This window comes from Carassius gibelio, chromosome A6 (genome assembly GCF_023724105.1).
Source record: "Carassius gibelio isolate Cgi1373 ecotype wild population from Czech Republic chromosome A6, carGib1.2-hapl.c, whole genome shotgun sequence".
NCBI lineage: Eukaryota > Metazoa > Chordata > Actinopteri > Cypriniformes > Cyprinidae > Carassius > Carassius gibelio.
This window is the reverse complement of record NC_068376.1, coordinates 28190898-28215579: the sequence shown is the minus strand read 5'-3', so window position 1 is coordinate 28215579 and position 24682 is coordinate 28190898. Positions and strand designations below refer to the sequence as shown.

Here is a 24682-nt window from a genome sequence, read left to right as displayed (position 1 = left end):
AATACATAATAAATTAATAATGAATATATATTATTTTCATTTTTATTATAAAAGTGGTTATTGCTATTAATTATAAATTTATATAAAAATAGATGTATTATTATTATCCATTTATATATTTTTGCATATATATATATATATATATATATATAATTTGTTTTTAAATATATATATATATATATATATATAATTTGTTTTTAAATATATATATATATATATATATATATATATATATATATATATATATATATATATATATATATATATTAGTAGGATCAGTTTCATACATCTTCTGTGGGTGTCTTTGAGAGATTGTCATCCTGTAACTTAGTGTCTAGAACAGGGTGGTGTGTGGTTGGTGGGTCGCTTGTCTTCTCATAGGCAGGAGGACTGAGTGCCTGGGTGGAGTCAGCCAGGTAGCTGAGTAAAGACACGCCCCTTGATTCACGTGAGCCAATGGATAAAGAGCCATCTGCATCCTGTATCTGACGCATCATCGACTTCAACATAAAAGGACAGATGACATCATTAAATGACATTTAAGCTCTTCAGGTGAAAAACAACAGAAGAATGAGGTGAAGTGGCTAATTTCTTTTTGCTCAATGACACCAGACTCCAGACACTCGAAAACCTTGCCGACATCAGCACAAATCTTGTTTGGGTTTGTGAGGCACCATTTCAACATTGTGTGTCATAATGAGGACATCAGAATGATTTTCTTGAATCAGTTTTTTTTGTCACAGTCTTCTGTGTGGATGTTGGTTATAAACTCACTAGAAAGTATTTCTCAGTGAAACTGGGTGTGTTGGGAGGCGTCCAGCTATATAAAGATCCCTTTCTGCTGTAGATGGACTGACGGCTGGTGGACGCTGTGAGAGGCTTCACCTCACAGCTATCAAATGGACTAAAGGAAGAAAAAGTGAAGGAACAAGAAACTGTGAAGGAAAATTGACACCAGTCTGCTTACATGTGCAAAATAACAATTTTATGAAAAAACACAGATAAAGCAGAAGACTAGTGCCTAAGGATTAAATATACATGATGTTCGGATTTAAACTGGAATATTTATTGTGCTTAGAGATAACTACAGATCTAGCTAGTAGTCACCCATATATTGTCACAATTGTAGGTGTAACATCACTTCCCAACATAACCATAGTCCCAACACATAACCCCACCCTTAAACCTTAAAAATAACCCGGAGCATAATTCTGAGTGTCCCTGAGTCTCCTATACTTATACTTTAAATTACAATAAACTACCACCCAATGCTCAAAATGACTCTCAAGTTATAGAATATAAGGGTATATTTTTAAACTCGTGATCCCAAACAAAAATGTTTGTTGTTTTAAGAAATTTGTTTTATTCAGCAAGGAATTTGCAAGGATGCAATAAATTGATCAAAAGTTACAGTAAATACATTTACAATGCTACAAAAAAAAAAAAAAAAAATCTACTTCAAATAAATTAATCAATGAATCCTGGAACAAAAGGAAAAACAAAAACAAAACAAAAGAAAAAAGGAAAGGAAAAAGGGGAAAAAACAGTTTTTTAAACCTTGATTATAATAAAAAATATATATATTTTTGATCAGCAAATCAGTATATTAGAATGATTTCTGAAAGATCACGTCACACTGAATAAAGACTGGAGTAATGATGCTGAAAATTCAGCTTTGTATCACAGGAAGTTTATTACATTTGAAAATATATTAAAATAGGAAACACATTTTAAATTGAAGTTATATTAATTACTGGTTCACTGTTTTTTATTATTTTTCAATAAATGCAGTTTGGTGAGCATATGAAACTAATGATTTTTAAATAGTTTTTATTTAATTATTATCTTATGTTATATATTAATATTTAATAAATAATAATAATAATCCCAATAACTTTGTCAAATTGTTTAATGCAAAATCTAACCTTCATTGTAATCTAATATTCAAACTAACTTGTGATTGGTCTTTTTTTCCTGCATTGCATTTGCATTTGCATGACAATTTAAGATTGTTGTTAAATATCTGAAGTCAACATGAAACAGCATTCACGTGGTTTTCTGTTTTTTTTTTTTTTCAAACCATGTATTTATTTTACACATACTTGCTCACATTTATAGTTTTACTCAATAAAGAAGAGAGAGATGGCATGAATAAACCTCACTCAGGTTCCTATTGCACATGATGTGTGGAGTGGCAGTGTGTTTGTCATCACTGCTGGAGACTAAGCAGAACCAGAGGAAATGAGGTGACGGTTGTGAACTAACACACACACACACACACACACACACGGTCACAGCAGAGCGTGGAGATGCTAAACAATGCTGTGAGATGTGTTTAATTTACTGACACTGTAAAAAAGTGGTTATGAAAAATCTTTTCCACCTGGTCTGTGTAAAGAGAAGTGTAACTGGATCGATGTGTGTGAAAGGGAAGAAAAAAATTAACTATTCATCCATCTCTCTGCAGTCAGCTGGTGTGTGTTAGCCAATAGCAGAGCTGCACTTACAGAGGATGTGTTTTTGTATGAGATCAGTGTCATGTCTAAAAAAAAAAATGTTAGGACCATAAAAGCATTCCACATTTGCGCCCTATTCCAGTTCTTCAGAAGTCCTACTGAAGTTATTAGTTGCTGAAACTTTTTCCCTATGAAGCCCTCAAATATCATTTGTGATTCTACAAATGAGGAACATTGAACTACAGTCTAAAAGTTTTGGGTTGGTTAAATTTTTCTCAAATGGTTTTGAAAGAAGTCTCTCCTGCTCACTAAGGCTGCATTTGTTTAATCAAAAATACAGTAAAAATGTGTAATATTGTGAAATATTATATGAATAGTTTTCTATGTTAATATATTTTTAAAATGTAATTTATTCCTGTGAATTTTCAGCATCCTTACTTCACTTGATCCTTCAGAAATCATTCTAATATGCTGATTTGATGCACAAGGAACATTTTATTATTATTAACACATTATTGGAGTAAGGATGCTGAAAATTCACAGGAATAAATTACATTTTAAAAATATATTAACATAGAAAACTATTCATATAATATTTCACAATATTACACAATTTTACTATATGTTTGATTAAACAAATGCAGCCTTAGTGAGCAGGAGAGACTTCTTTCAAAACCATTTGAGAAAAATGTAACCAACCCAAAACTTTCAGACTGTAGTTCAATGTTCCTCATTTGTAGAATCACAAATGATATTGAACACAATTATGCTGCTTCATATTTTTGTGGAAACCATAATAAATTTTTTCGGGATTCTTTGATGAATAGAAAGTTCAAATGAACAACATTTATTAAAAAATGAAGTAGTTAGTATGAATGTAAAAGTCTTTAATAATGCATCCTTGGTTTATAAAAGTATCAATTATTAAAAAAAAAAAAAAAAAAAACATAAGTTTTTTACAGGAGTGTACAAGATTTGTGTAAAAGTTAAGTTTGGTTTCAGTGACATTAAATAAAGTCAACAATGTCTTAAAGTGCCCTGCCAAGCACTTTCAAGTATTTGACAGCTCTTTTAGCTTTGTAAACTCCACACGTTCACTTACTTCCAAACCACCTCTAGCTGCAGCTTGATGGTTCCCAGTTCTGTAATGTCCACAACCATCATCTGCGGTCGTGCTGTGAAAAAATCTGCACTCCTGCATGTCACCATGCCGACCAGAATAGAGCTCAACCCCTTGACCTCGGTTACCTGCAGGACATTTCAGAAAACCTTTCAGATTTGGCAGATGTTGTTGGCTTGACTAGAGTTTTTGAGGGAAATTATTTGTTTAACCTTCTGTTTTATCATGTATGCTGGGCCAAAGGTCTCTCAGGACGGACTGTACTGCTGGCAATAACAAAAATAGTATTTTTGCATGGTTGAATGTAGAATGATGCTGTGTGGTTGCTAGGTTGTTCTTGGTGGTTGCTAGAATGCTGCTTTGCTATGCAGTAGTCGCTCGTAGCCGGACCTTAAGACTGATAGCTGAAGGTCTGGAATTCATGGCAGCTTTCATTAGCCAAGGCCCGGCCATTGGGCCGTTTGACTGACATGTCAAACAACCAATCATTGTTCGTTTCGTTCAACGTCACGTTTCGGGGCGTGGAAATGTCGCCACAATATCAGACCTGTGTGTAAAACTCTCGGACGTTTTTGAAACAATTAAATATTTTGCATACTTTTGACAGTCCGGTGTTTAGTTGATCCTGATAAGTGCATGTCGTCACAGTTGTAAACACTACGGCTTTCTTCTTTCGTGAGGGGGTTTGGCGTCACATCATATTAATTTCCGGACATAACGTTAAAGAACATGACACACACACACAGAATTCAACCAATCCGATGACGACTTTGACACTGCTGAAGTGTTTCCACTTTTGTGTCCCATATTTATCAGATGTTTAGCCAACGGTCCATGTGTGTGATGTCTGAGGCTGAGACTAGCTATGCAGTTACTAGGGCATTCCGGGTGATACACTGATTCTGAGTGACAGGGGTTTAAGAAAGGATAACAAGCATTCATCTTTTTCATCTGTAGTAGTTTGGCTCAACGTCTATATTTTCAGGGATGGAATCAATTTGAGACAATCAAACCTTTCATAACCATTATTCCACTGGTCCAAAAGCTTCAGAAAGTCTGTTAAACATCTCTACTCTACTGTTCTCTCTCAGGGGTTTGAGGGAGAGGTTTAGTGTGTCATATGACAATCTATTTAGATCTAACAAACAATAAAAGTACAAAAGGCCTGGAATCTTCTGTCATCGCAACCCCCACAGATCACCTCGATAGGAAGTGGTATCTGCTCAGGTGTGTGCATGAGCACAGGTGGACGAGCTCACCTTAATCTCAAAGTTCCCATGGATGTGAGGGAGGAAAACCATTTCTTCTTCGTCCCACAGCTGTTGGTCATCAGTCTGGATTCGCCCTCTGATTCTCCATCGCTGTCGGCCCAGCCGGATCAACACCTACAGGAAACGAGACGTTCAGTGTGTGTGTGTGTGTGTGTATGTGTGTAAAATGACCCCAGTGACTTTTGGACATTTACTACACCGCTCAAATTTTGAGGACAGTGTAATTTTTTTTTCTTCCAATTTCTCTTAAGTGCACCACAGCTGTACAGTATAAACAGAAATACTGTCAAATATTCAAAAAAAAAAATAAAAAAATAAAAAAAAAAACTGTTTTTTATTGTATTGCACAATGTAAAAAAAAAACGTTTCACTTACATTTTCTATGGTTCTTTAATTTTGTGGTGCTAATGATTATTGTACTATTTTTTTCATGTAGCATTGATATTTTGGTCAGGTAAATTTTAGAACTTCCATCATTAATAATGAAACTATGGTTCAGAACAGATAAGATTTTTTTTTGTTTTGTTTTGTTTTTTCCAAGATATTTGGATATTTGGAAGTTTCTGTAACATTCTGGAATATTCTAGTGCTTTCTGGAACTTTCCAGAATATGCTGGGACTAAAAGACAAAAATCATCCAATGTACACCTCTGAAGTTATGGACGACTCACTTTTGTTAAACTCCATAAAAAATAAAAAAATAAAAATAAAATAAACATTAAAAATTAAGCAAAATACTTTTCTTAAAAAAAAATTTCCTGTGTCATCAAACCAAGTTTCATTCATATAGAAGGAATACAGCAAAAGCACATTTTACAGGCAAAACATAAAAAAAGATTTTTAAATAAAAAACTAAAGATGTGGAGTTCAGAATGAATAAAATATGTTGACAATGTTTGGAAACACCCATAGCTGAAGTAGTCAACCAAAATGCCAATACAACCCAGTCACATGTGAAACTCGTTAGTAAAATCGCCAACAACGTGGCTCAAAGGGGTGATTCACACCATTGCTCAATAATGCTGGAAATGTGACATTTTATCTTGTGAAATTTGTCAATGTAGATATAAATAATGAAATAAATTACTGGCAATATTATACAATAATAATACAACATCATAACATCTAATCTCAATGTTCTAGCTATGTGACTGTTAGTGAAGTTTATTCACTATTCAACTGTCAAATCTAGAACATTGGCAAAGCAAAGTTGCTTGCTATTTGCGAAAATTCGCTTTTATATGTTTGCCTTATATCTTGTCGAAGTCTATAGTTACAGATCCACTCAGTGGTAAAAGGCAGGTACACATGATGCAGTGGCAGGAACTGCAGCAGTAAATGATTATTCCGGTTGATTACCTTCTATAGTAATTATGATCATACAACCACTAAAAATCACTTTGGGTTAAAAATTAAAATAAAGACAGTTTTGAGGAAACTTCTTAGTTTATGTTTGCATATATTTTCATATAGAATGAAATTAAGTTCATATTCCTTGTCTTAATTTCCAAATACTTTTTGGTGTGACTGCATGTGAATGTGTGGTCTCGTGCATGAGTCGGCTGATGGCTCCTGAGACGGCATTCCTCTGTGCATGAAGTCACTGGAAACCTGGCCTTAACAGTGTAATCTGAATAGCTGGTGAAATGTCATTTCTGCCTAATATTTTAACAAAAAAGAACCATCATGTATCATGTGATGAAAGAACAGTGATTCTTGGATTAAAAGTGATATTTGGGGATCGAATGCCTTCAAGTCTTTATTACTTTTACATATTAAACAGATAGTTCTGTCATCCTTCATTCATGTCGTTCCAAACCTGTATGGCTTTGGCAGTACTTTTTGTCATTTCACGAGACCATCAATGTTTGTCCTCATCCACTTTCGTTGGAAAGCAGCAGCATGAACATTCTGCTAAATGACTCTCAGAGGACAGAAAGTCATACAGTTTTGGAGCAGCACGAGGGTGAGTAAATGATGACAGAAGGTTCATTTTGGGGTATCTTATTCCTTTAAGTATATAGCAACAGTAGGATGTTGGGTTAAACCTCCTAACCTCATACTGATCTCCAGGACAGAGCCGAGCAAAGCCGATCAAACCTGCCTCATAAAGAGAGAAAAAAATGAGATGGAGAAGGAGGTTTAGGAGATCATTTTCGCTCTGAAACTCAAATGCATATATATGTGAGGTGATGTGTACCTTTCATTTTGATTTGCAGCTCACCCAGCAGGATTTCCAGTTCTCCTTCCATTGCACACATATCCTGCAGGCAGAGATGAGTGTGACACAGAGACATTTCTAAATTGAGATGTTTGCATTTACATAGTAGGTTATTTTTATTGGTGCACTGATTAGAAATCATGTGCTAAGTGTGGTTACAATGTGTTGTTGTGTTGGGCTTGTCAGAATGTTTTAAAAGAGCCATCAAGCCACAGTGTTTAACTCTTTGGGGAAACAACCTCACAAAATACTTACTTATTGTTTGTTGTGTGTGTATGGTGTCCAAGAGAGACTCTACCTCCAGACTGTGTCTGTGGTTGCGGTTCAGCTCCAGTAGACTCTCTCTAGACTGTCGTGAAGACGGGGACAGAGAGAACGCTCTCTTCATGTTCAAAGCTCCTTGGCGCAGCCGCCACTGGATACAATAGGACTCATACAGCTCTTCTACCTGATGACATCCACATTCACATGATGCAAGTTTATTATTAGCACATATGACTAGTGTTCATATATATGACCAAATGAAAGTATTCTGAAGCTGTGTTACCTTACTAATGTGAAACTCAAGGCGCCGTATGTATCTCTCTAAGGCTCGTATCTCCTGTTGTTGGCAAGCAGGATATAAACAGCATTTACTTTTGTAACTTTACTTTTACTTTACTTTTTGCAATTTTTAATAAACCATATGGTACAAATACTAATGTCAAAGTCTCAAAAATATGTTTTTGTAAAGGGAACCACACTCAAATGGTTGAATATCAACATATGTTGAGCACTTACCTTTTCCAGGTCATAAAAAAAACCCTGAGGAATGAAGAATAGATTTTTGTAGTTATTTATTTACTTTAAATGAACAACAAGTGTAAAAATTTAATAATAAAAAGCTGGATTATAACTAGAGTGCAAAGTTATTCTCATGCTACAATTACAAAACAACAATGTAGTCGAAAACTGAAAAGATTTTCCCTTGCGTTTCAAATTTATTTTTATTTTTTTGCATATACAAAAACAACGTTTTCAAAACGATTCACATTAACAAATATTTGTGAAAACGGCAAAAAACTATGTATTACGTACGCCGGGCCAGTAGTTGGCACTGTCACCTTATTAGTAAACAGTACCTGTAGGGAAGTGACCATTATATGTATATAATGCGTCTCCACTGTTGGTTGTAATATTGGTGAAGTAAATCCACACCTTGCTGAAGAAGTGTTAGCAAACTGTTGAGCAGCAACAACAGAACCATGTACTCCGCCAATGTTGTGTATGTTTGTTTACGCTTGCCTTCAAAATTGCCATGTTCTGCACATTTCTACATACCTAACACGTATTATGCACGTGCATGACATCACCGTTTTCAAAGATTCCCGTTTTGTGTGTTTTCATGGAAACAAAAACAGTGGAGTTTTCAAAAACTTGCACTTTGAAACCCATTTTCAAAAATATGCGTTTTCAGTCCCCTAAACACTGTTGTCATGAATACAAACAGTCAAAACGCATAAAAAGTTTCCCGTTTTTGGCCGAAAAGGTTGTCATGTAAACGGCCCCTCAGTATAAAAAATCTCACCAGTCTGGAGTTTCTCTTTGTGTCTCTCTGCTGGGATGACAGGAAGTCCAGCTCTGTTTGATGGTTTTCCAAGTAGTCCCTGTATGAGATGAGATGATATTAACATTCACAAGACTAGTGTGTGCGGTTCCAGGAGTCCAGTCATTTCTCTACTGCAAGGACTGAACATACTTGAGCCCTTTCCTCAAAGCCTGGAAGATTCTGTCCACCTGATCAGGCTGTTGCCCCCAGATGCTGCTCCCCAACCGACTCGAAGAAGGGATTCTGGGAGATTTCCCTGCTATGACTTTTGTGCGGAGAGAGTTACGAGTAGAGGAAAGTCTGTGGGATGAGATGGAATAGAGACATAAAAAAGTTAATCATTAAACATATATATATACTATTGTAAAAGTTTGACCTAAAATCATTTTATTTAAAGAAATTAATACTTTTGTTAAACAATGACATGTTAAATAAATCAAAAGTGACAATAAAGATATTTACAATATTATAAAATATTTGATAATAATAAGAAATGTTTCTTGAACAAAAAAATCAACATGAATCAAATCAAATATGATTTCTGAAGGATCATGTGGCATTTAAGACTGGAGTAATGACGCTAAAAAAATTCAGCTTTACGTCATAAATAAATTACATTATAATATATTCAACTATAAAACAGTTATACAGTTAAATATTAACAATTCACAATGTAACTTTTTTTACTGTATTTTTGTTCAAATTAAACCTTTTGTTGAGCTTAAAACACTTCTTTCGAAAACATAAAAAAATCATTTAGACTCCAACACTTAAAATTAATCAAAAATGACAGCACACTCAAGAACAATCTTCATCTCTTAAAAGAATCAAATAATATGTTTATATAGACTTTACTATTAATAGCTGTTAGTTTTGGCCTTTTCTGAACCCAAAATTGAACTTCACAAATGTATACAATCATTTTGACATTGCATTGAAATTACCACATTTCATTGATTAGCAGGCCAGGACAATAAATACAGCTTCTCTATTACAAAATTACCACATTAGAATGCTTTCCTAAAACACTTGTTGTAATGGCTGCTGAAAACTATCTTAAGAGCGCATTGCAGTTATTTCAACTATAACAATCATTTGAACATTAATAATGTTTTTGAATTTATTTTTTGTAAATTAAATACTTCAACAGAAGCATCAGTCTCTTTCTAAAAACAACCTTTGTTTTAGCAATTCCATACTTTTAAACAGTAGTATTTTTTTATATTCTGAATTTAATACTTATATTCTATTTTAGTTACACACACAATATAATCTATATATTGCCTTGTTCTGACAGAGTATGCTTACACAGCATAACTGACATATATAGCAATTGTATAAGTCGCTTTGGATAAAAGCGTCAGCTAAATGAATAATGTAATGTAATGTAAAAACAAACCCAATGACTCTGCAATGTAAATAAACTGTTCTCTTAGGGAAGAGATTCCTCAGTGCTGCTCTGGGGTCACCAATAACACAAGCTCTGGCTCTCACATCAGTGTATTCCTTCCTGTCTCCATCACTGACATCTCTGCTGTAAATTGAAAAATCCCTCAGACATGACGCCTATTTTCTCAGGAATAAAGAGCACGGTCTTTTTAAACTCAGCCTTCTGCATTCTAACATACTTGTAGTGTTGTATAAGCATTGTAAAAGTATGTAAAAGCATTTACCAGTTGAAAACAACTTAACTGAATGTAACATAATTCATGTTTTTTTTTTTTTTTTTGCTTAACACGAATTAGTCACTAACCAACAAGGTTGTACAAAGTCTCAAGATGAGTAATCTGGATTATTTTTTATATTTTTTTTGTAAAAACATAGATAAAATTGTTGATATAGAGTGCTCACTTGATTACTCACAACTGCAAATAAAGGTTCATCAAAATGGGTTACAAAACTGGGAAAACAAATAGAGACCGTTTATGTATTTGGATGAATCTATTAAATATGTTCAGAGGTTTTTGTTTTGATGCAACCTTGTTCATCTTCCAAGAAAATATTTTTTGTTAGCTACATAAAAGAACCTACTTAGAATAAGTGAAATTTTCTAAAAATCCCAATTTATTTATGATTTAGTTTACAGAGTAGGTTACAAAATCTAAGCACGATAACCTCAAAATGATTTCAGAAATCAGTGTTGACAATCGTAGCGATAAACTAACAAGTCAAAACTAAAAGTCAAAAGAGTGGTTGAAATCTAGGCTGTTTTGTTAAGCTTTTGCCATACAATAAAGAGTTTACAAATTGAAAGCAGGCGGAGATGCCTGTGAAGTTGTTTTGGCCTTTGTCTGCAATCATTTATTTTCAATCTTTTACTTGGACTTGCAGGAATTTAGTGCTATTGTGACAAATAAAATAAAAATGTGCACACATGCACGCACACACATACACAGAGGAAGCTTTGTTATGTAAGATGTCACTCTGCTTAGATGATGCTTGTACCCGAATCCGAACTGCACATCCTCTCAAGACCTTTGGTTCTTGAAATAATTACTCCTATTACATAATAACCAATGCTTGTTTGTGTTACAGATTGATTGGAATGGTGAATTTGAACTATAAGCAATCAAAGGAAACCATAAACCACATCAGTTATAAACTAAGCTCCGTTCCAAAACCTAGTGAGCTCCCTGCTAAGGCCACATCCTATGCTTCCTAATTGACTGATTTGGAACAACAGTAGAACTTGCTTCAAGCTAACAATGTTATATTCAGGTATCTCGTACATAAAAGTACATAATAAATATACATATTAGAAAAAATTATATCATTTTTAATTAGATAACATGACTTGAAATTCATCCATACTTTTCAATACTGATTGATTTATGATGCATTAAAATGCTGTTTAGGTAGGTAGCTCATTTGGACCCCTTTGTTTCACTTTACTAAATCTGGGAATGTTCTAGATGCAATTAATTATTTAAAATGTCATGGCAATAAGCAAGATAATGACTTTAGATGCCCAGAATGCATTAAACAATAAAATAGTACTTGAATATTATCACAAGTTGTCAGATCCCAGAGATAGAAATTATCCAGCTGGGCTTTTATGTTGTTGCCAGTGTCATTTTAATATTATTTATGATAGTATTTATTAATACATTGAATTCATTTTTATCTTTATATTTTCATTATAGTGCTTCTGTCAGTTTTATTGTTAATATGTCTATATAAATGTATCTACATTTCTGTTTTAGTTCTAGCAATTTTAATACTGTTCTTATTTTAGATTTTTAAGTTTTCACTCTAATATCAAGTTCAAGTTTAAGTTTGTATTTATTTATATAGCACATTTGAAAACAGCAAGCAGGGCTGACCAAAGTGCTGAACAATACACAAGATTAAAAAATAAATAAATAAATAAATAAATAAATAAATAAATAAATAAATAAATAAAAAACATGATATCACAATGAATTAAAGCTAAAAAAGTAGGTTTTAAGAGAAGATTTAAAAACATTTAGAGATTGCGCCGTTCGGATGTAAGGCGGAAGGCTGTTCCACAACCTAGGCCTGACAATCGCAAAGGCTCTGTCTCCTCTTTTCTTTGGGTGGATATGGGGACAGCCAAAAGTCTCTGATCATCAGACCTCAGGTTTCGTGTAAGATTATGTGGACAGAGAAGCTAATATTTATATTCTATTTTATTTCAGCTTTATTTCAATTACTGAAAAACTATTTTTAGAGTTTCTAGTTTTATTTTTCATTAACAGTAACACCATGAATGGCTTTATTGCAGGAATAATCTGGACTGCTCCCAAATGTTTTATTTTGTCATCAATTTTGCAACAAGACCTCTCAGAGATGTCCTCATGGCATAAATTCCAGCGACCAAGAGTCATGCTTTCCATGGGATTCCATGACCCCTGCTTTCAGAAAATTTATCCTAATAAAAGTGGAAATAATGCAATCTGACACACATCATCTTCCCTCGAACACAAACCATACTTGCTTACCTTCTCCGGCCTCCGAGTGTGTTTACTCCAGTGAAGGAACGGCTCCGCTGCACCATGCCGCCTTCAGCCGGACAATCAAACTTTAGCTTTACCGACATCTCGCCTCCACCTACAACATACACAAACACAAGAAAAACATTTGCTTTTAGTTCGAGTCATAGCCTACATGTTATCAACTGCATAGCAATGCAGTGGCAACCAATCACAATGCCAGAACAATGCATTAAAATCATTTAGAACATGTTAACATCTTGAAAACTAAAAAGATTAGGACTCATTTTTTTCACATCTGCACATGTGTTACACTCACATCTGCTGAACATGAAGCCCCTCTTCACGAACCCTCTGGCTCTCATTTATCAATTGAGCGGCTACAACTTTAGTGACAGCAACCCTTTTCTGCTCAATGACAAATATTCATGTCTCTGTTCCATATCTGCTCATCCCATAATTCATCTCTCCTCGGTTATTGTACAGTTTTTGAACATTTCTCAGACACAGAGGCCCCCAAACGCCTACAGTGGCCCCATAAAGACACTTAAAGTTGTCACGAAGTGAAAATCCTCCAGTCTATTTTCTTAATGCATGTTATAGATATTACTGTGAAGAGTTTATCTGTGCATGTTTCAATTGTGCCGTTTTTGGACCTTGTAATGTTTAATCAAATTGCCATAATATGATCTCCCAGTGAAAAGGGCAGACTTTAACTGGGATTAAACTGTGATTAAACTGAAAAATGTAAAATTCATCTGGAATTTGTTTTAATAAAGAAAAAACTGAGTGCAGATGATTTTAAATGTAACTTAAGTGTCCAAATGCTGTTTTACCTCACTGCTGTTGGCTGTAGTATTCACATATGGCTTTTGCACCTGTTTGGCTAAAGCAAACTTTTTTGTTGAATGTGGAACACAAGAGAGAGACAGAACGGAGAAAGTGAGAGGAAGGCAGGATGAAGAGGAGAGACGGAGGACAGGAAATAGACAGACTGAGATGTCTTGATTGCAAACGCAGAGGCGGTTATCAGTCTCTACAGGACTGTAACTCATGTTCCTTTTCTTACAAGGGGAAGAGAAAGATCTGTGGGGTAGATGAAGAACTGTGGGGGGTAGATGGGCAGGAAGTTTCAGAGAACCATGTTTGTAAGAACCATGGAAACAGTGTTATGACAGCTGCTATCACTTTGACAAGTAAGGAAAATGTAAATCAACTATATAGCGAACTATTAATCATTGAATCATTCAGAAAGACTCATGAACTTCGTAACAGTTTGAATCAACCTGACTGGATTCATTAGAGCAGTTAAGGTTGGGTTACCTCATGGACACAAAATACATATATTTTATATGTCCATGGGTTACCTAATCAACGTAAAGATATTCAGATACCAGTGACTGGTTATTTTTATATATTATAAGAAAGATTAATGCAATATGTTACATTTTATATTAATAAAACATTTAGCTCCGTTCCTCGATTTTTGAGTGATAGCATCGATAGCCAAGTGGATGGTGATAAGTGACTGTTGAACAATATGTATGATATCCACAAGTTTCCATCGCCCCATGAGGCCTTGCGTAAAATTTGGTAGCGTCTTACGGTTTGAAGTAAATGAGCAGGAGGTGACACTCATTCATTTAACAGTTGACAGTCATTTAAGATTTAGCCATCCAAACTTGCTAACGATGTGGGAACACAACTTCAATGAACTTTAAAAAGGTGAAATAACAGTACCTTTAAACTCTGCTAAACTGAATGTTTACTGTGTGTCATGTGTGACATGTTCTGCATATGTTGCTTACAGTAGCATTCACTTAAAATCTTTAGTCTAAGATTTTTGGATGATAAAATTAGGACACAAAGTACTAGGGATGCACTAAAATGAAAATTCTGCACACAATATGCACTTGGCTGAAAACTGAAACAGCCTGAACGCTTTGTAATAATTATCATTTCATTTAATAATATAAAGTAGTTTTGAAAGACTTCATGAAAATGACACAAAAAAAATTATATTGAATATCAATGTGAGCAGAGATTAGCGGGGAGCAGATCAGTGAATGAGAGGGTAGCGTTGTTTTACATGTGTTGCCCAGTACAGCTGTACTACACCATGTTACATGTTAAATACAGTAGAGCTATTGCAAACAGGAAGAGTGAAACCTGCAGGATTGAACACTGCCGGGCGGTGCAGTACGCCATATATTTTCGGCCATTTTTTCTCTTTCGCCCGAAAACCCGAAATTACCCCGAAATTTCAGTTCAACCCCATAAAATACCATTAGAATACTACTTCCGCCGCCTCTAGAAACTAAAAAAGTGTTTCTAAGAGTGAGTCATTGAATCATTTGCTCGTTCGGTTTGTTCAAAACACTCATTCACTCTATACTGTGAGATCTGGGGTGTGAACTCCAAAAGTGGGCAGAACTTCCAAAACTGGTCGGGGTGTCCTCGCTCAATGTCCTTCCCTATTGGCACTGGCTTCGGCCAATTATTATTGCCTTACATTGATGTATATGCCTAAATAAACATGCTTTATGAGAGCAGAGCCCAAAAGTTAAGTGATAATAAATTAAATAAAATTGCATATATTCTCGATCTTAAGGATATAAACACCAGACACAATGTGTGTGTTCTGAATAGAAGAGAGATTATTCTAAACGTTTGGATTTACATGTTTACAATACATAATGACACCATTTTAATTAAATTTACACAAACAGTTAAACGGATAGTTCAACCATCACACATATCGACAAACCCGTAAGTCATACAAGTTTAGAACATCATGCTGGTGAGTAAATAATGTCAATGTTTCATTTTGGGTGAACTCTTTGTTTAAGAATTTTAAGTCATACTGTGCATTTCTTTGATAAGCATAATAATCTAATTATTTGCAAATTACATCTCTAGTTCTGAGCCCATAGTGAATATGCATTTATTTTTTATAAATACACACACATCATTCTCAGTGGGACACCCAGTAAGACTTTCTGAGGGTTGGCCAATCAAAATATTTGCACAAACATCATGTCTAGCATGAGAAACTGCCATACTAAAACTTTTTTCCTTTAGTTTTTTGGCAGGAGGAAGAAAAACAGAAGGGTGTAGAGGTATTGTGGATAGACTGGCTTGAACAGTGGGCCAGAGTATGACTGCTGTCATTCCAAAAATACAAAAATTGAGCTTGAATGTTTGCAGCCATGTGAGATAAATGAACATGGGGTACTCATTAACACTTAATGATAACACTAAGCAGTCAAGTATTTGAATCTTCCTGGAAACCGTCTGATTGTCATCGATCATTTGTACAGGGGACTCATGGGATTTCACTCCAAAGGGAATAGTTAGCTAGTCCAGTGCACACAAAGTTGTGGATCAAGAAAAGCATGGGATAATGATGGCTTCGAAGGGGGGAAGGTTCATTGATTAGGTCTTTTGTAGGATGGATTTTGTAGGATGGAACAGGATATGTACATATGTAATTTGATATGAAAGCGGCTGTATTTTTACAGGTAATTTTTTTTTTTTTTTTTTTTTTTTTTGTAGTTTTTTTATGTAACACAAAAACTATAGCCAACAATAGCAAAACCTTTAGGACTTTCTTCTGCAGATCCAAAAAGTCCAAACAGCAGTTGACCCCATTGACTCGCATTGTAAGGATTAAAAAACTAACATTTTTCAAAATATCTCAACATGAGGTTGAATAAATGACGACAGAGTTTTTATTTTTAGGTAAAATATCCCTTTAAGATCATTAGTCTAAATTCTTAACCATGAAACTACCACCTTACGTGCGACAACCCATATGAAACTCGAGCCTCAGCAACTTTTGAAGTCCCTCAGCATCTTCTCTCATAAATGTTTGAAATAGAAATGAGGTTTTAATGACACCCGTTAACATGCCAGTACGTAACCTATGACCCAGATGAGAATTCAACCTTGATGGTCTATGCATAAATAGGCTGCAACCATCAATATAATGTGCATTAACAGAATTTAATAAGTTTCATCAAATTGAACATTGCATTGAACTTAGTCATAACAAGAAACAGACCTAACATTACAGACAAGACCATTTCCGTATGTAGCTTAATCAGGGCCAGGCCTTTGCTTGAATTCACAGGGTCCCAGGGACTCAGTAGTAGTAATGATGACTGCGAAACCCCCCAAAAATCAATAAATAAAAATACCAGTCTACTTCCAAATCTCTCTAATTTGAGAAATTCAAAAAGCATTTCTATGTGCATTTATGTGAACTCTACCATATGTAAGAGTGATTTGTAAAAAAAATCCTTGATTGCACAATTTTTGTTCAGCCTTTTGTTTCTCATGGTTTCTGATTCTGCTGTTATCTGGAACTGAATCTCTACTGAATAGTGTCTGAGTCATAGATTTCACTCTTAAATAACCTTCAAGAAAGAGATCTCAGGGGGTCTCAGCGGTAAATGAACCCTGCTCCCCTCAGTGCAAACCACACAGAGCTCATACACACCCACACACAAACAAACACATCACCCCATCAATCCATACTGGAACAAAGCCACGGATGACGGCACTCAGAACATGAATATTGAGATGATACTTTCTTTTGAAAAATCATCACTTTTATTCTGCTGCTTAAGATATTATTACTCAATACCAACACAAACCACAAAGCAGGGCTGATGTGAAATGGGAATTGTATGTGGTGCCCCAAGTACGAGCAACAATTATAGTGATCTTTGTCTTAGGTTTATGATACACGGGGTAACTTTTAGAGCAATTTTGCCAGGCAACTTTTTTTTAGCAACATTGCTTGCACACTGTCCCATTGAGAATGGGTAACAAATTTATATTTGGATACTTTAGATCGGTCGTGGGCCCTTTGTCTTACCTGGTTGCCATTAGGCGAAGTTGCCTGACAACATTGCTCAAAAAGTTGCCCTGTGTATCACCAGACTTAAGACAAAGATCACTATAACTATTGGGGTTTGGGACCCTTAAATATAAAATGTACAATGATGTAAACACTACAGACATAAGCATTTCTTTAAATTGTCCTGATGTTTGAGAAGAGATGTTAATACAGTGATCTGCCTGAAGGTATTTGCCAACTTCCCATTGAGAATGGGTAACAAATTTCTATACTTTAGATCGATCGCGGGCCTTGTGTCTGGTGATGTCAACATTGCTCAAAGTTGCCCCGTGTATCATCAGCCTTAGATGACAAAACAAGTGGAAAAATGCTGTAGATGTGCATTCCATTGAGCCATACTTTAGAGTAGCATAGAGAATGCCATATGGATCTGGTAAATAACCACCTAGCAACCACCCCTGCATAGAAATGTATTAAAATCTGAATGCTTAGGAACTGCATAGCAATGCATCGGTTGCTAACCAAAACACCCCAGTAACGGTTAAGAACAGCCTAGCAACCACATACAAAAAAAATAAAATAAATAATAATAAAACCCTTCTGAACCACTCATAATACCTTAGCAACCATCAACTACACTGTAGCAACTACTCACAACAACGTAGCAGCTGCAAACAAACACGCTATAACACTTAGAACACCTTAACAACTGCATAGCAATGCCTATACACCTTATGCAGCCACAACCATTTTGAGCCAGATAGTACGAACACTGGGACGCAGTGCAACAGAAGAAAAAGGTGAAAACAATTTCAGTCGATTTCTATTTTGATAGGTGTTTTAACTTCTCTTTAACCATACTTCTTTTCACTCTGTTCTATCCTCTGCTGGTCAGGTATAGTATCACTAATCAGCTGTAGTGCTAATATCTTGTGTTTTCTGGCACAAACTTGGCAAAGCTAAGGCTTCACTTTGATATGAAGGCAGGTGCAAATTCCAGGCTTTCTCAAGCTAGACGGCATTTGTGTGGACAAAACATTGTAATCCATACTGTAAACAACATGTTTTCATCTTATATTTTCTTCACCTTGTAAACAATATGTTCTCAGTAATTTCTATCTAGTGTTTTCTTTTTTTGTTGTTTTTGTTTTTTTACACCAGTAAAATCAGCATGAAGTGGGTAAAGACACTAAACACATGTGCTTGTGAAAGAATGCTTGGATGTCTGCTCACATGGCTTTGTTTACGTTTTCTGAGGGACGTTTGGCCCCTCGGCTCTTCAGTGAAGTATGGTGTTGTGTGTGATATATGTGAGTAAGTGTGCATGCTCTTGAAAGGCTGTATAAATCACAGAGGGGTCAGATGTAAATAGTTTTTTCCACTGTAGTTTTTGACCCCTTTTAACATGCACACACATAAATGTTAAAAGTCATTAAGTTGAAGGCAGTTGAGAGGGCGTAAGAATGTTGGTAGGTTGTAAACCTGTGTTAATTTGGTAACCTAAAACCACATGTTTCACTATTACAACAAACCTGCTCATAATTCCTCCTTAGACCCAAAATGTGGCAAAGCTTTGCATGTCTGTGGCTAATGGAGATGATCTTTATATTAAAGACTCCTGATGTTTGGTGGTTGAGTGGAATGTTTTCGCCAGATGTTGCATCTTCCCCTTTTCCTTCTTTCAGTCCTATGATGATTCATGACCTTGTCTCTCAATAATCAGTTCCTGATTTCTGTCCCATATTTCCACTATGCCAGAGGTTCCTGGATTCTCATGATAGTAATGCTGAATGATTGGATATCTCATGATTAGCGTTATTTATGGGGTTGTTTTTCTCATCAAAGTGAATCTAGTAAAATAAAAGCCCAGAGTTGGTGATAGCAGTTCATACTATAGTAGTTCACTGAGGTTGGCTACATGCAAACATCCCTCTAGCTTGTTTGCAAGTTTTTAAGATTAGGTTTTTCATGCACAGGGTTTTCATGTGTTGGCAATAAACCTTATAGATACAGTACATCTTATGGGTGTACTTATGTAACATTTAGCATCCAAGAGTTGAGAATATTCAGAGGTTTTTCCATGTGCTTTGTGAAGTTGGTTACCTACCCGAAGTAAAGCATGGAATTGGTATCTGAGCCCATCTGGCAGGATGCAACAGCCATGAAATTGGCCAGTAATGTGAAGACAGTTCTTTGTGTTACTATAACAGCTCAGAAAAATAGTGAAATGAAAAGCTATGAGCCAGTGAGAATGTAGCTTGTCACCAGAGGATGTGGGATAACATTTCATCCAGTGTTTCTCTATGAGACATTGACTCATTCTACCTAAACCATTTTGAACTCCTTCACCTCTTTGGCTGGTTTCTGGTGAAGATTGAACCTTGGCTTGAAGGTTTTCTTGGATGGCATGATGTAGGCAAAAGAATGGAAAAGCAGCTGTCCAATCCAAACCATTTATGAGGTTTTGGATTAAACAGCAGATGTATACCAGATTTAGGTGGAAGTGTTTATGGCAGGATGGTTTATTCTGTGAACTGTCATCAGGTCAAAAAGGGTTCAATGTTGTATAGCCACATCGTTTACTCATAGCTTTCTAAAATTATGGATTTTCATTCTAGATCAAACATATATTTATTTATGCCCTTTTTAATGAAAATTATTTTGATTTTAGTTACATTTGAATCTTTCTATTTGCATGTAAGTCTTAAGTCCATAACACTCTGTGTAAGGATTCATAGTGTTTTCCACAAGGGCTGCCATAGAGAAAATGAGCATGTTTTGTCTTGTTCTATGATTAGTTTTCTCTTTCAGGTCAACTACTGGCATTGTAGAACAACAGTTTGAAGACAATCTGGCTGAGTATGTAAAAGTTTGTAAAACTACATCGCTGGACTATTATGCTACCTGAATAGCATGGTTTAATTGTGAAAACATTTGAAGGTAACTCATTCAGTACATGCACAAACATCTCTCTGTTCTTTCTTTTGACATATTGCATGTTTGGATAATCATACAACTAAACATTCTGGGGGCCATTACATTTTTGTAAAATTATTAAATATGCTGGGGTTGAGTGAAGAAGAAGAAAAAAACTTGTAGGGAGAGAGCTAAAATTCATCTATTTGTGTTTTTCTTAAAAATAATTTTTCTTCAAACGTACAATTTTTAAGGCCTGTAATTACCCACCTTACCTAAACACCCACAACACTCTATGATGGGTGAAATATAAATCTTCTGCTTCATTTCAGTGGTTTTTGTCATGTTTTGAGACACCCAAAATACAATTCACAGACAAAAATGTCTCTCCTCAAATGCAGAACAGCATGACTGTTTTAAGATCTCATGAATTATGTGATTATCAGAGGAAATGAATCGCGTGGTTAGTTAGAGCGTTTAATGTTTTCAGCTCTGTTTTTTGCATGTAAACAAATCCAAATGACTACCATGCATCTCGGCGGCAAACCAGTGGCCACTTGAAATTGCAAGAAAGTCTTCAAAGCAGACAGTGGGATATGCCATCAAAAGGTTCAATTGAGGCTTCTTGTATTTTATTTATTTATTTAATTTGCTCGGGCAGCGTACGAGTCGAGTTTTAATAGATCCCAGAGCTTACGGGGGCTGTACATCCTGTTTGTGTGTGCCATATGGGGCTAAGTGTGTGAGAGGCCAGTCAGCAAAGCAGGCCATGAACAGTGTAAGTGTAATTACATGGGACAGGTTTATGTTTATGTATTGATTATCTGTCAGGGATATATTTGGTGTCCATTTGTGACTAAGAGTAGGAAACATGTCATAGCTAAACCCGACCTGGATTTGTGAAAAAAATGTTATAGAAGACCACTGAAGAAATTTTGGAAGCTTCTTGACTTCTGTTATCATTATATGACCTCTCTGTCAGTCCTCACACTTAGTATCCCTTCATTCTTGTGGGTTGTACTACTTGTGGTGGTGTGTTTTTACAACGTGGGGCTTTCCGCTCTGGCACGTGTCCACCTCCACCTTGCTTTAAGTTCCTCCACCAGAGCGATTGTACATTTGGCTGCATGTTTGATGTGCAAATCCCTCTTTTTTCTGCACTTCCTACACTTCTCTCCCTTTGTTTTTCTTTAGTAAACGAATAAAGCATTGCAGAAATGGAGTGAAAAAAAAAGGGTGAGTTCATCGGTGATGAGAGCGTATTGGATATGTGGGGTGTACCACTATGACTAGATGTTATGAAAACAATGTTCCTCTTTCTTCTCTCGCACACATGTACCCAGTCCACACCTTTTAACAACGTAATCTGCTCACATTCCAGTACCTTTGTAGGTAATATAAACATTTGGAAATTGCATTTCATATCTGATAGTAGAAAAATGAGTCAACTTCCACTTCTCCTGCTTAGCATTAATGTAACAGAAATGGAAACGGCTCACAACTGATGGCATGTAACACATATGTGGCAATGTATGGAGTGAAATATGCAGCCCTTTTCTTTTTTTCAGTGGCTAGGATCATGCAGACCATTGCAGAATTTCTATATTTTTTGGTAAACTTCAACTAAGTTCCTGATTGAGCTGGTAAGTCAGTGATAACCGTTTCAGACGGATAGTAACTAGTGGTTTTTGTGGCTGGTCATGTGTTATCTGAAGCAGACTTTTGGAGTTGTCGTCTATGTGCATAAGTGTAGATAGTTGGAGACATGATTGCGTATACACAGATGGTTATATATAAACAGGCTGGAAGAGTTTTGTACAGTATAATGAAACGGGAATCTCTGTGTAGTTTCTGTTTCCAGAACAAGAAGGCCATGGATTTACCAAGCATTTGATGAATTAGTAGGTTTATGTTAATGGCTCAAATAAGATTAAACGGGTGTGCAGAGTTCTCATGGGCGACACCAAAGACAACATGAGTTCTGAGTTCCGATCACTTCTTGGGAAAGCCCCACCAACTCACACAGATGTTGAAGAATCAGCTATGGCTACTCTGAGGACACACATTCGTACAGACACACTAATCAACTGCAGACAATTAGGTTCTTCCAGTCCAATGCTAAATTTTTTAGACATAATTTAAATAATTATTAATCATATAAAATTATACTTATTTTTTATTTGTAGAATTGTTAAGGAAATTATACTATTAGGCGTACCTTTTATTATTGTCATTATTATTTAATATTTTATTTAATTAATGTATCATTATAATTATTATTGTATCTAAAAAAAAAGTTTATCTTGTATTTGTCATAACTTTATCTGAAAATAACGTGTACATCTCATATTCAATAAAATGCCTTTATGAAAATATGTATCTTTTTTGCCTTATTTCCATATTTAAGGTGGCCATTTACAAACCTGCCTCACTTTCTGATTTATAACATGAGCATCGCATGTCTTCAAATCTTTGACAAGTTTCTTAATTTAACATGACAATCCTGTATAACACTGCCATTGATGCTGTTAACTTATTTGCCTTTACATGAAGCAATTAGTGTTTTTAACTGGAATTCTAGATTTCCAGATTCCTTCTTAGGGTGTTGTATCCATTCAATAGGAAATGAAGCCAACGAAGGGAGACAAGAACAAGAAACAAAAGAGATTGAAAGAGAGAGAGAGAGAATCTGCAATTTGGAATGGCTCGATTGTCATAGAGGTAGGGAAGTCAGGAGAATGAAGGGATGAGCTAAGCAGAACTGTGAAGGAGTGTAAATTGAAAAACATGAGGAGCCTCTCTGTGAACAGACAGTGGAACCTGTCTGGGTTTTTTTTTCCCCCATAACCACTGGTTTGCATAAAAGCATGACAAAGAGCTCCATTAAACATAATTTTCTTTATGGAAATGCTTGCGTCCTCTTTCATTGCTTTTAAAGAAGACTTTAAAGCAGTGTTTCAGGTTAAATGCAGGTTAAGTCCTATCATCAGCATCTCATACTGTCAGTGCAGACTCTTCACTCAGTTCATAAAAACAAACAAAAAATGTGTTTACAGAAATATTTTTGTATGGAAGTCAATGGGGCAAGACATTGCACACCAGAATAAATGTTAAAATACATAATGTTTTGAAACTATTGAGATGTGGGTTAACACGAGGCTAAATCTAATGCCTGAAATGCATTCCTGTAAACTCAATTTCTGTGTTTTTGTTTGTTAATAAAGACTGTAAAAGTCATAATCTACATAATTGAACATATGGATTTATAATATTTACATTTAGTCATTTAATTCTATTCAATTCAAGTGTATTTGTATAGCACTTTTTATGATACAAATCATTGCAAAGCAACTTTACAGAAAATGATGTTTCTATTTAGTAGTAGCTTATCAGTGGCGACTGATGTGCATATGACAGAAATTTTCTGAAAAATTAATACAAGATGTAGTCAACCAGACGATGATCACTATTACCAGCAATTATTATATAATGCAATCACACTTGTAGCAATATTTGCTAGTTCTGTTACTTTAGCAGGCGCTTTTATCCAAAGCGACTTACAAAAGAGGACAATGGAAGCAATCAATGTGTGTTTGTTTGTGTGTGTGTTTGAGTGTGTGTGTATATGTATATATGTATATATATATATATATATATATATACATATATATATATATATATATAAATATATATATATATATATATATATATATATATATATATATATATATATATATATATATATATATATATATTTATATATATATATATATATATATATATATATATATATATATATATATATATATATATATATATATATATATATTATTCCTAGGGCTAATCACCTGAATACTGTTCATCCATTCTCTCTTTCTGCCAATAGCTTCAAAATCTATTATTACTTTCCAATTTTCCAAGAACGCGTGCCAGCAGCTGCAAAAACAAACATCATCCCTAGACTGAGAGAAAAGAGTGTCCAACTCATAGCCTGAGGTTTTTTTCCTTTCAGAGAACTTGTGCAGCGAACCACATCCCTGTCTGAATGCCACAGATGACCGCTGATACACAAAGATGTCTGTTTGGGGTTAATTTAGCAAAACAGGGATGCAGGGCAGCATGGGAGATTCTGACAGCCTTGATCCAGGTGTCTTTTGATAGCTGACATGGCACTGACATAGATAAATTAGATAAATTGTTCACACCAGGAGCATGCTTTAAGCAAATAAACAAGGCCCATGTGTTCACAAAGTTATTGTTTTCAAACAGGTTTCCCAGACTTTCCCTCTGTTT

The 24682-nt window shown here is 35.2% G+C and overlaps 1 protein-coding gene across 1 annotated transcript in view; it reads right to left on the bottom strand.

Moving 5' to 3' along the window:
- LOC128015960 (RIPOR family member 3) overlaps positions 1-24271 on the bottom strand; it is a 30451-nt gene extending 6180 nt beyond the window's left edge. The window contains exons 1-13 of the mRNA XM_052600234.1: positions 24238-24271; positions 12619-12727; positions 8807-8956; positions 8636-8714; positions 7849-7872; positions 7616-7669; positions 7367-7516; positions 7048-7111; positions 6904-6947; positions 4836-4961; positions 3559-3704; positions 775-904; positions 288-500 (exon numbers count right to left, since the gene is read on the bottom strand). Coding sequence (XP_052456194.1) covers positions 288-500; positions 775-904; positions 3559-3704; positions 4836-4961; positions 6904-6947; positions 7048-7111; positions 7367-7516; positions 7616-7669; positions 7849-7872; positions 8636-8714; positions 8807-8956; positions 12619-12727; positions 24238-24256 — 1308 coding nt within the window. The 5' untranslated portion in view covers positions 24257-24271. The remainder of the gene's footprint in view (positions 1-287; positions 501-774; positions 905-3558; positions 3705-4835; positions 4962-6903; positions 6948-7047; positions 7112-7366; positions 7517-7615; positions 7670-7848; positions 7873-8635; positions 8715-8806; positions 8957-12618; positions 12728-24237) is intronic.
- Positions 24272-24682: the final 411 nt, after the last annotated feature.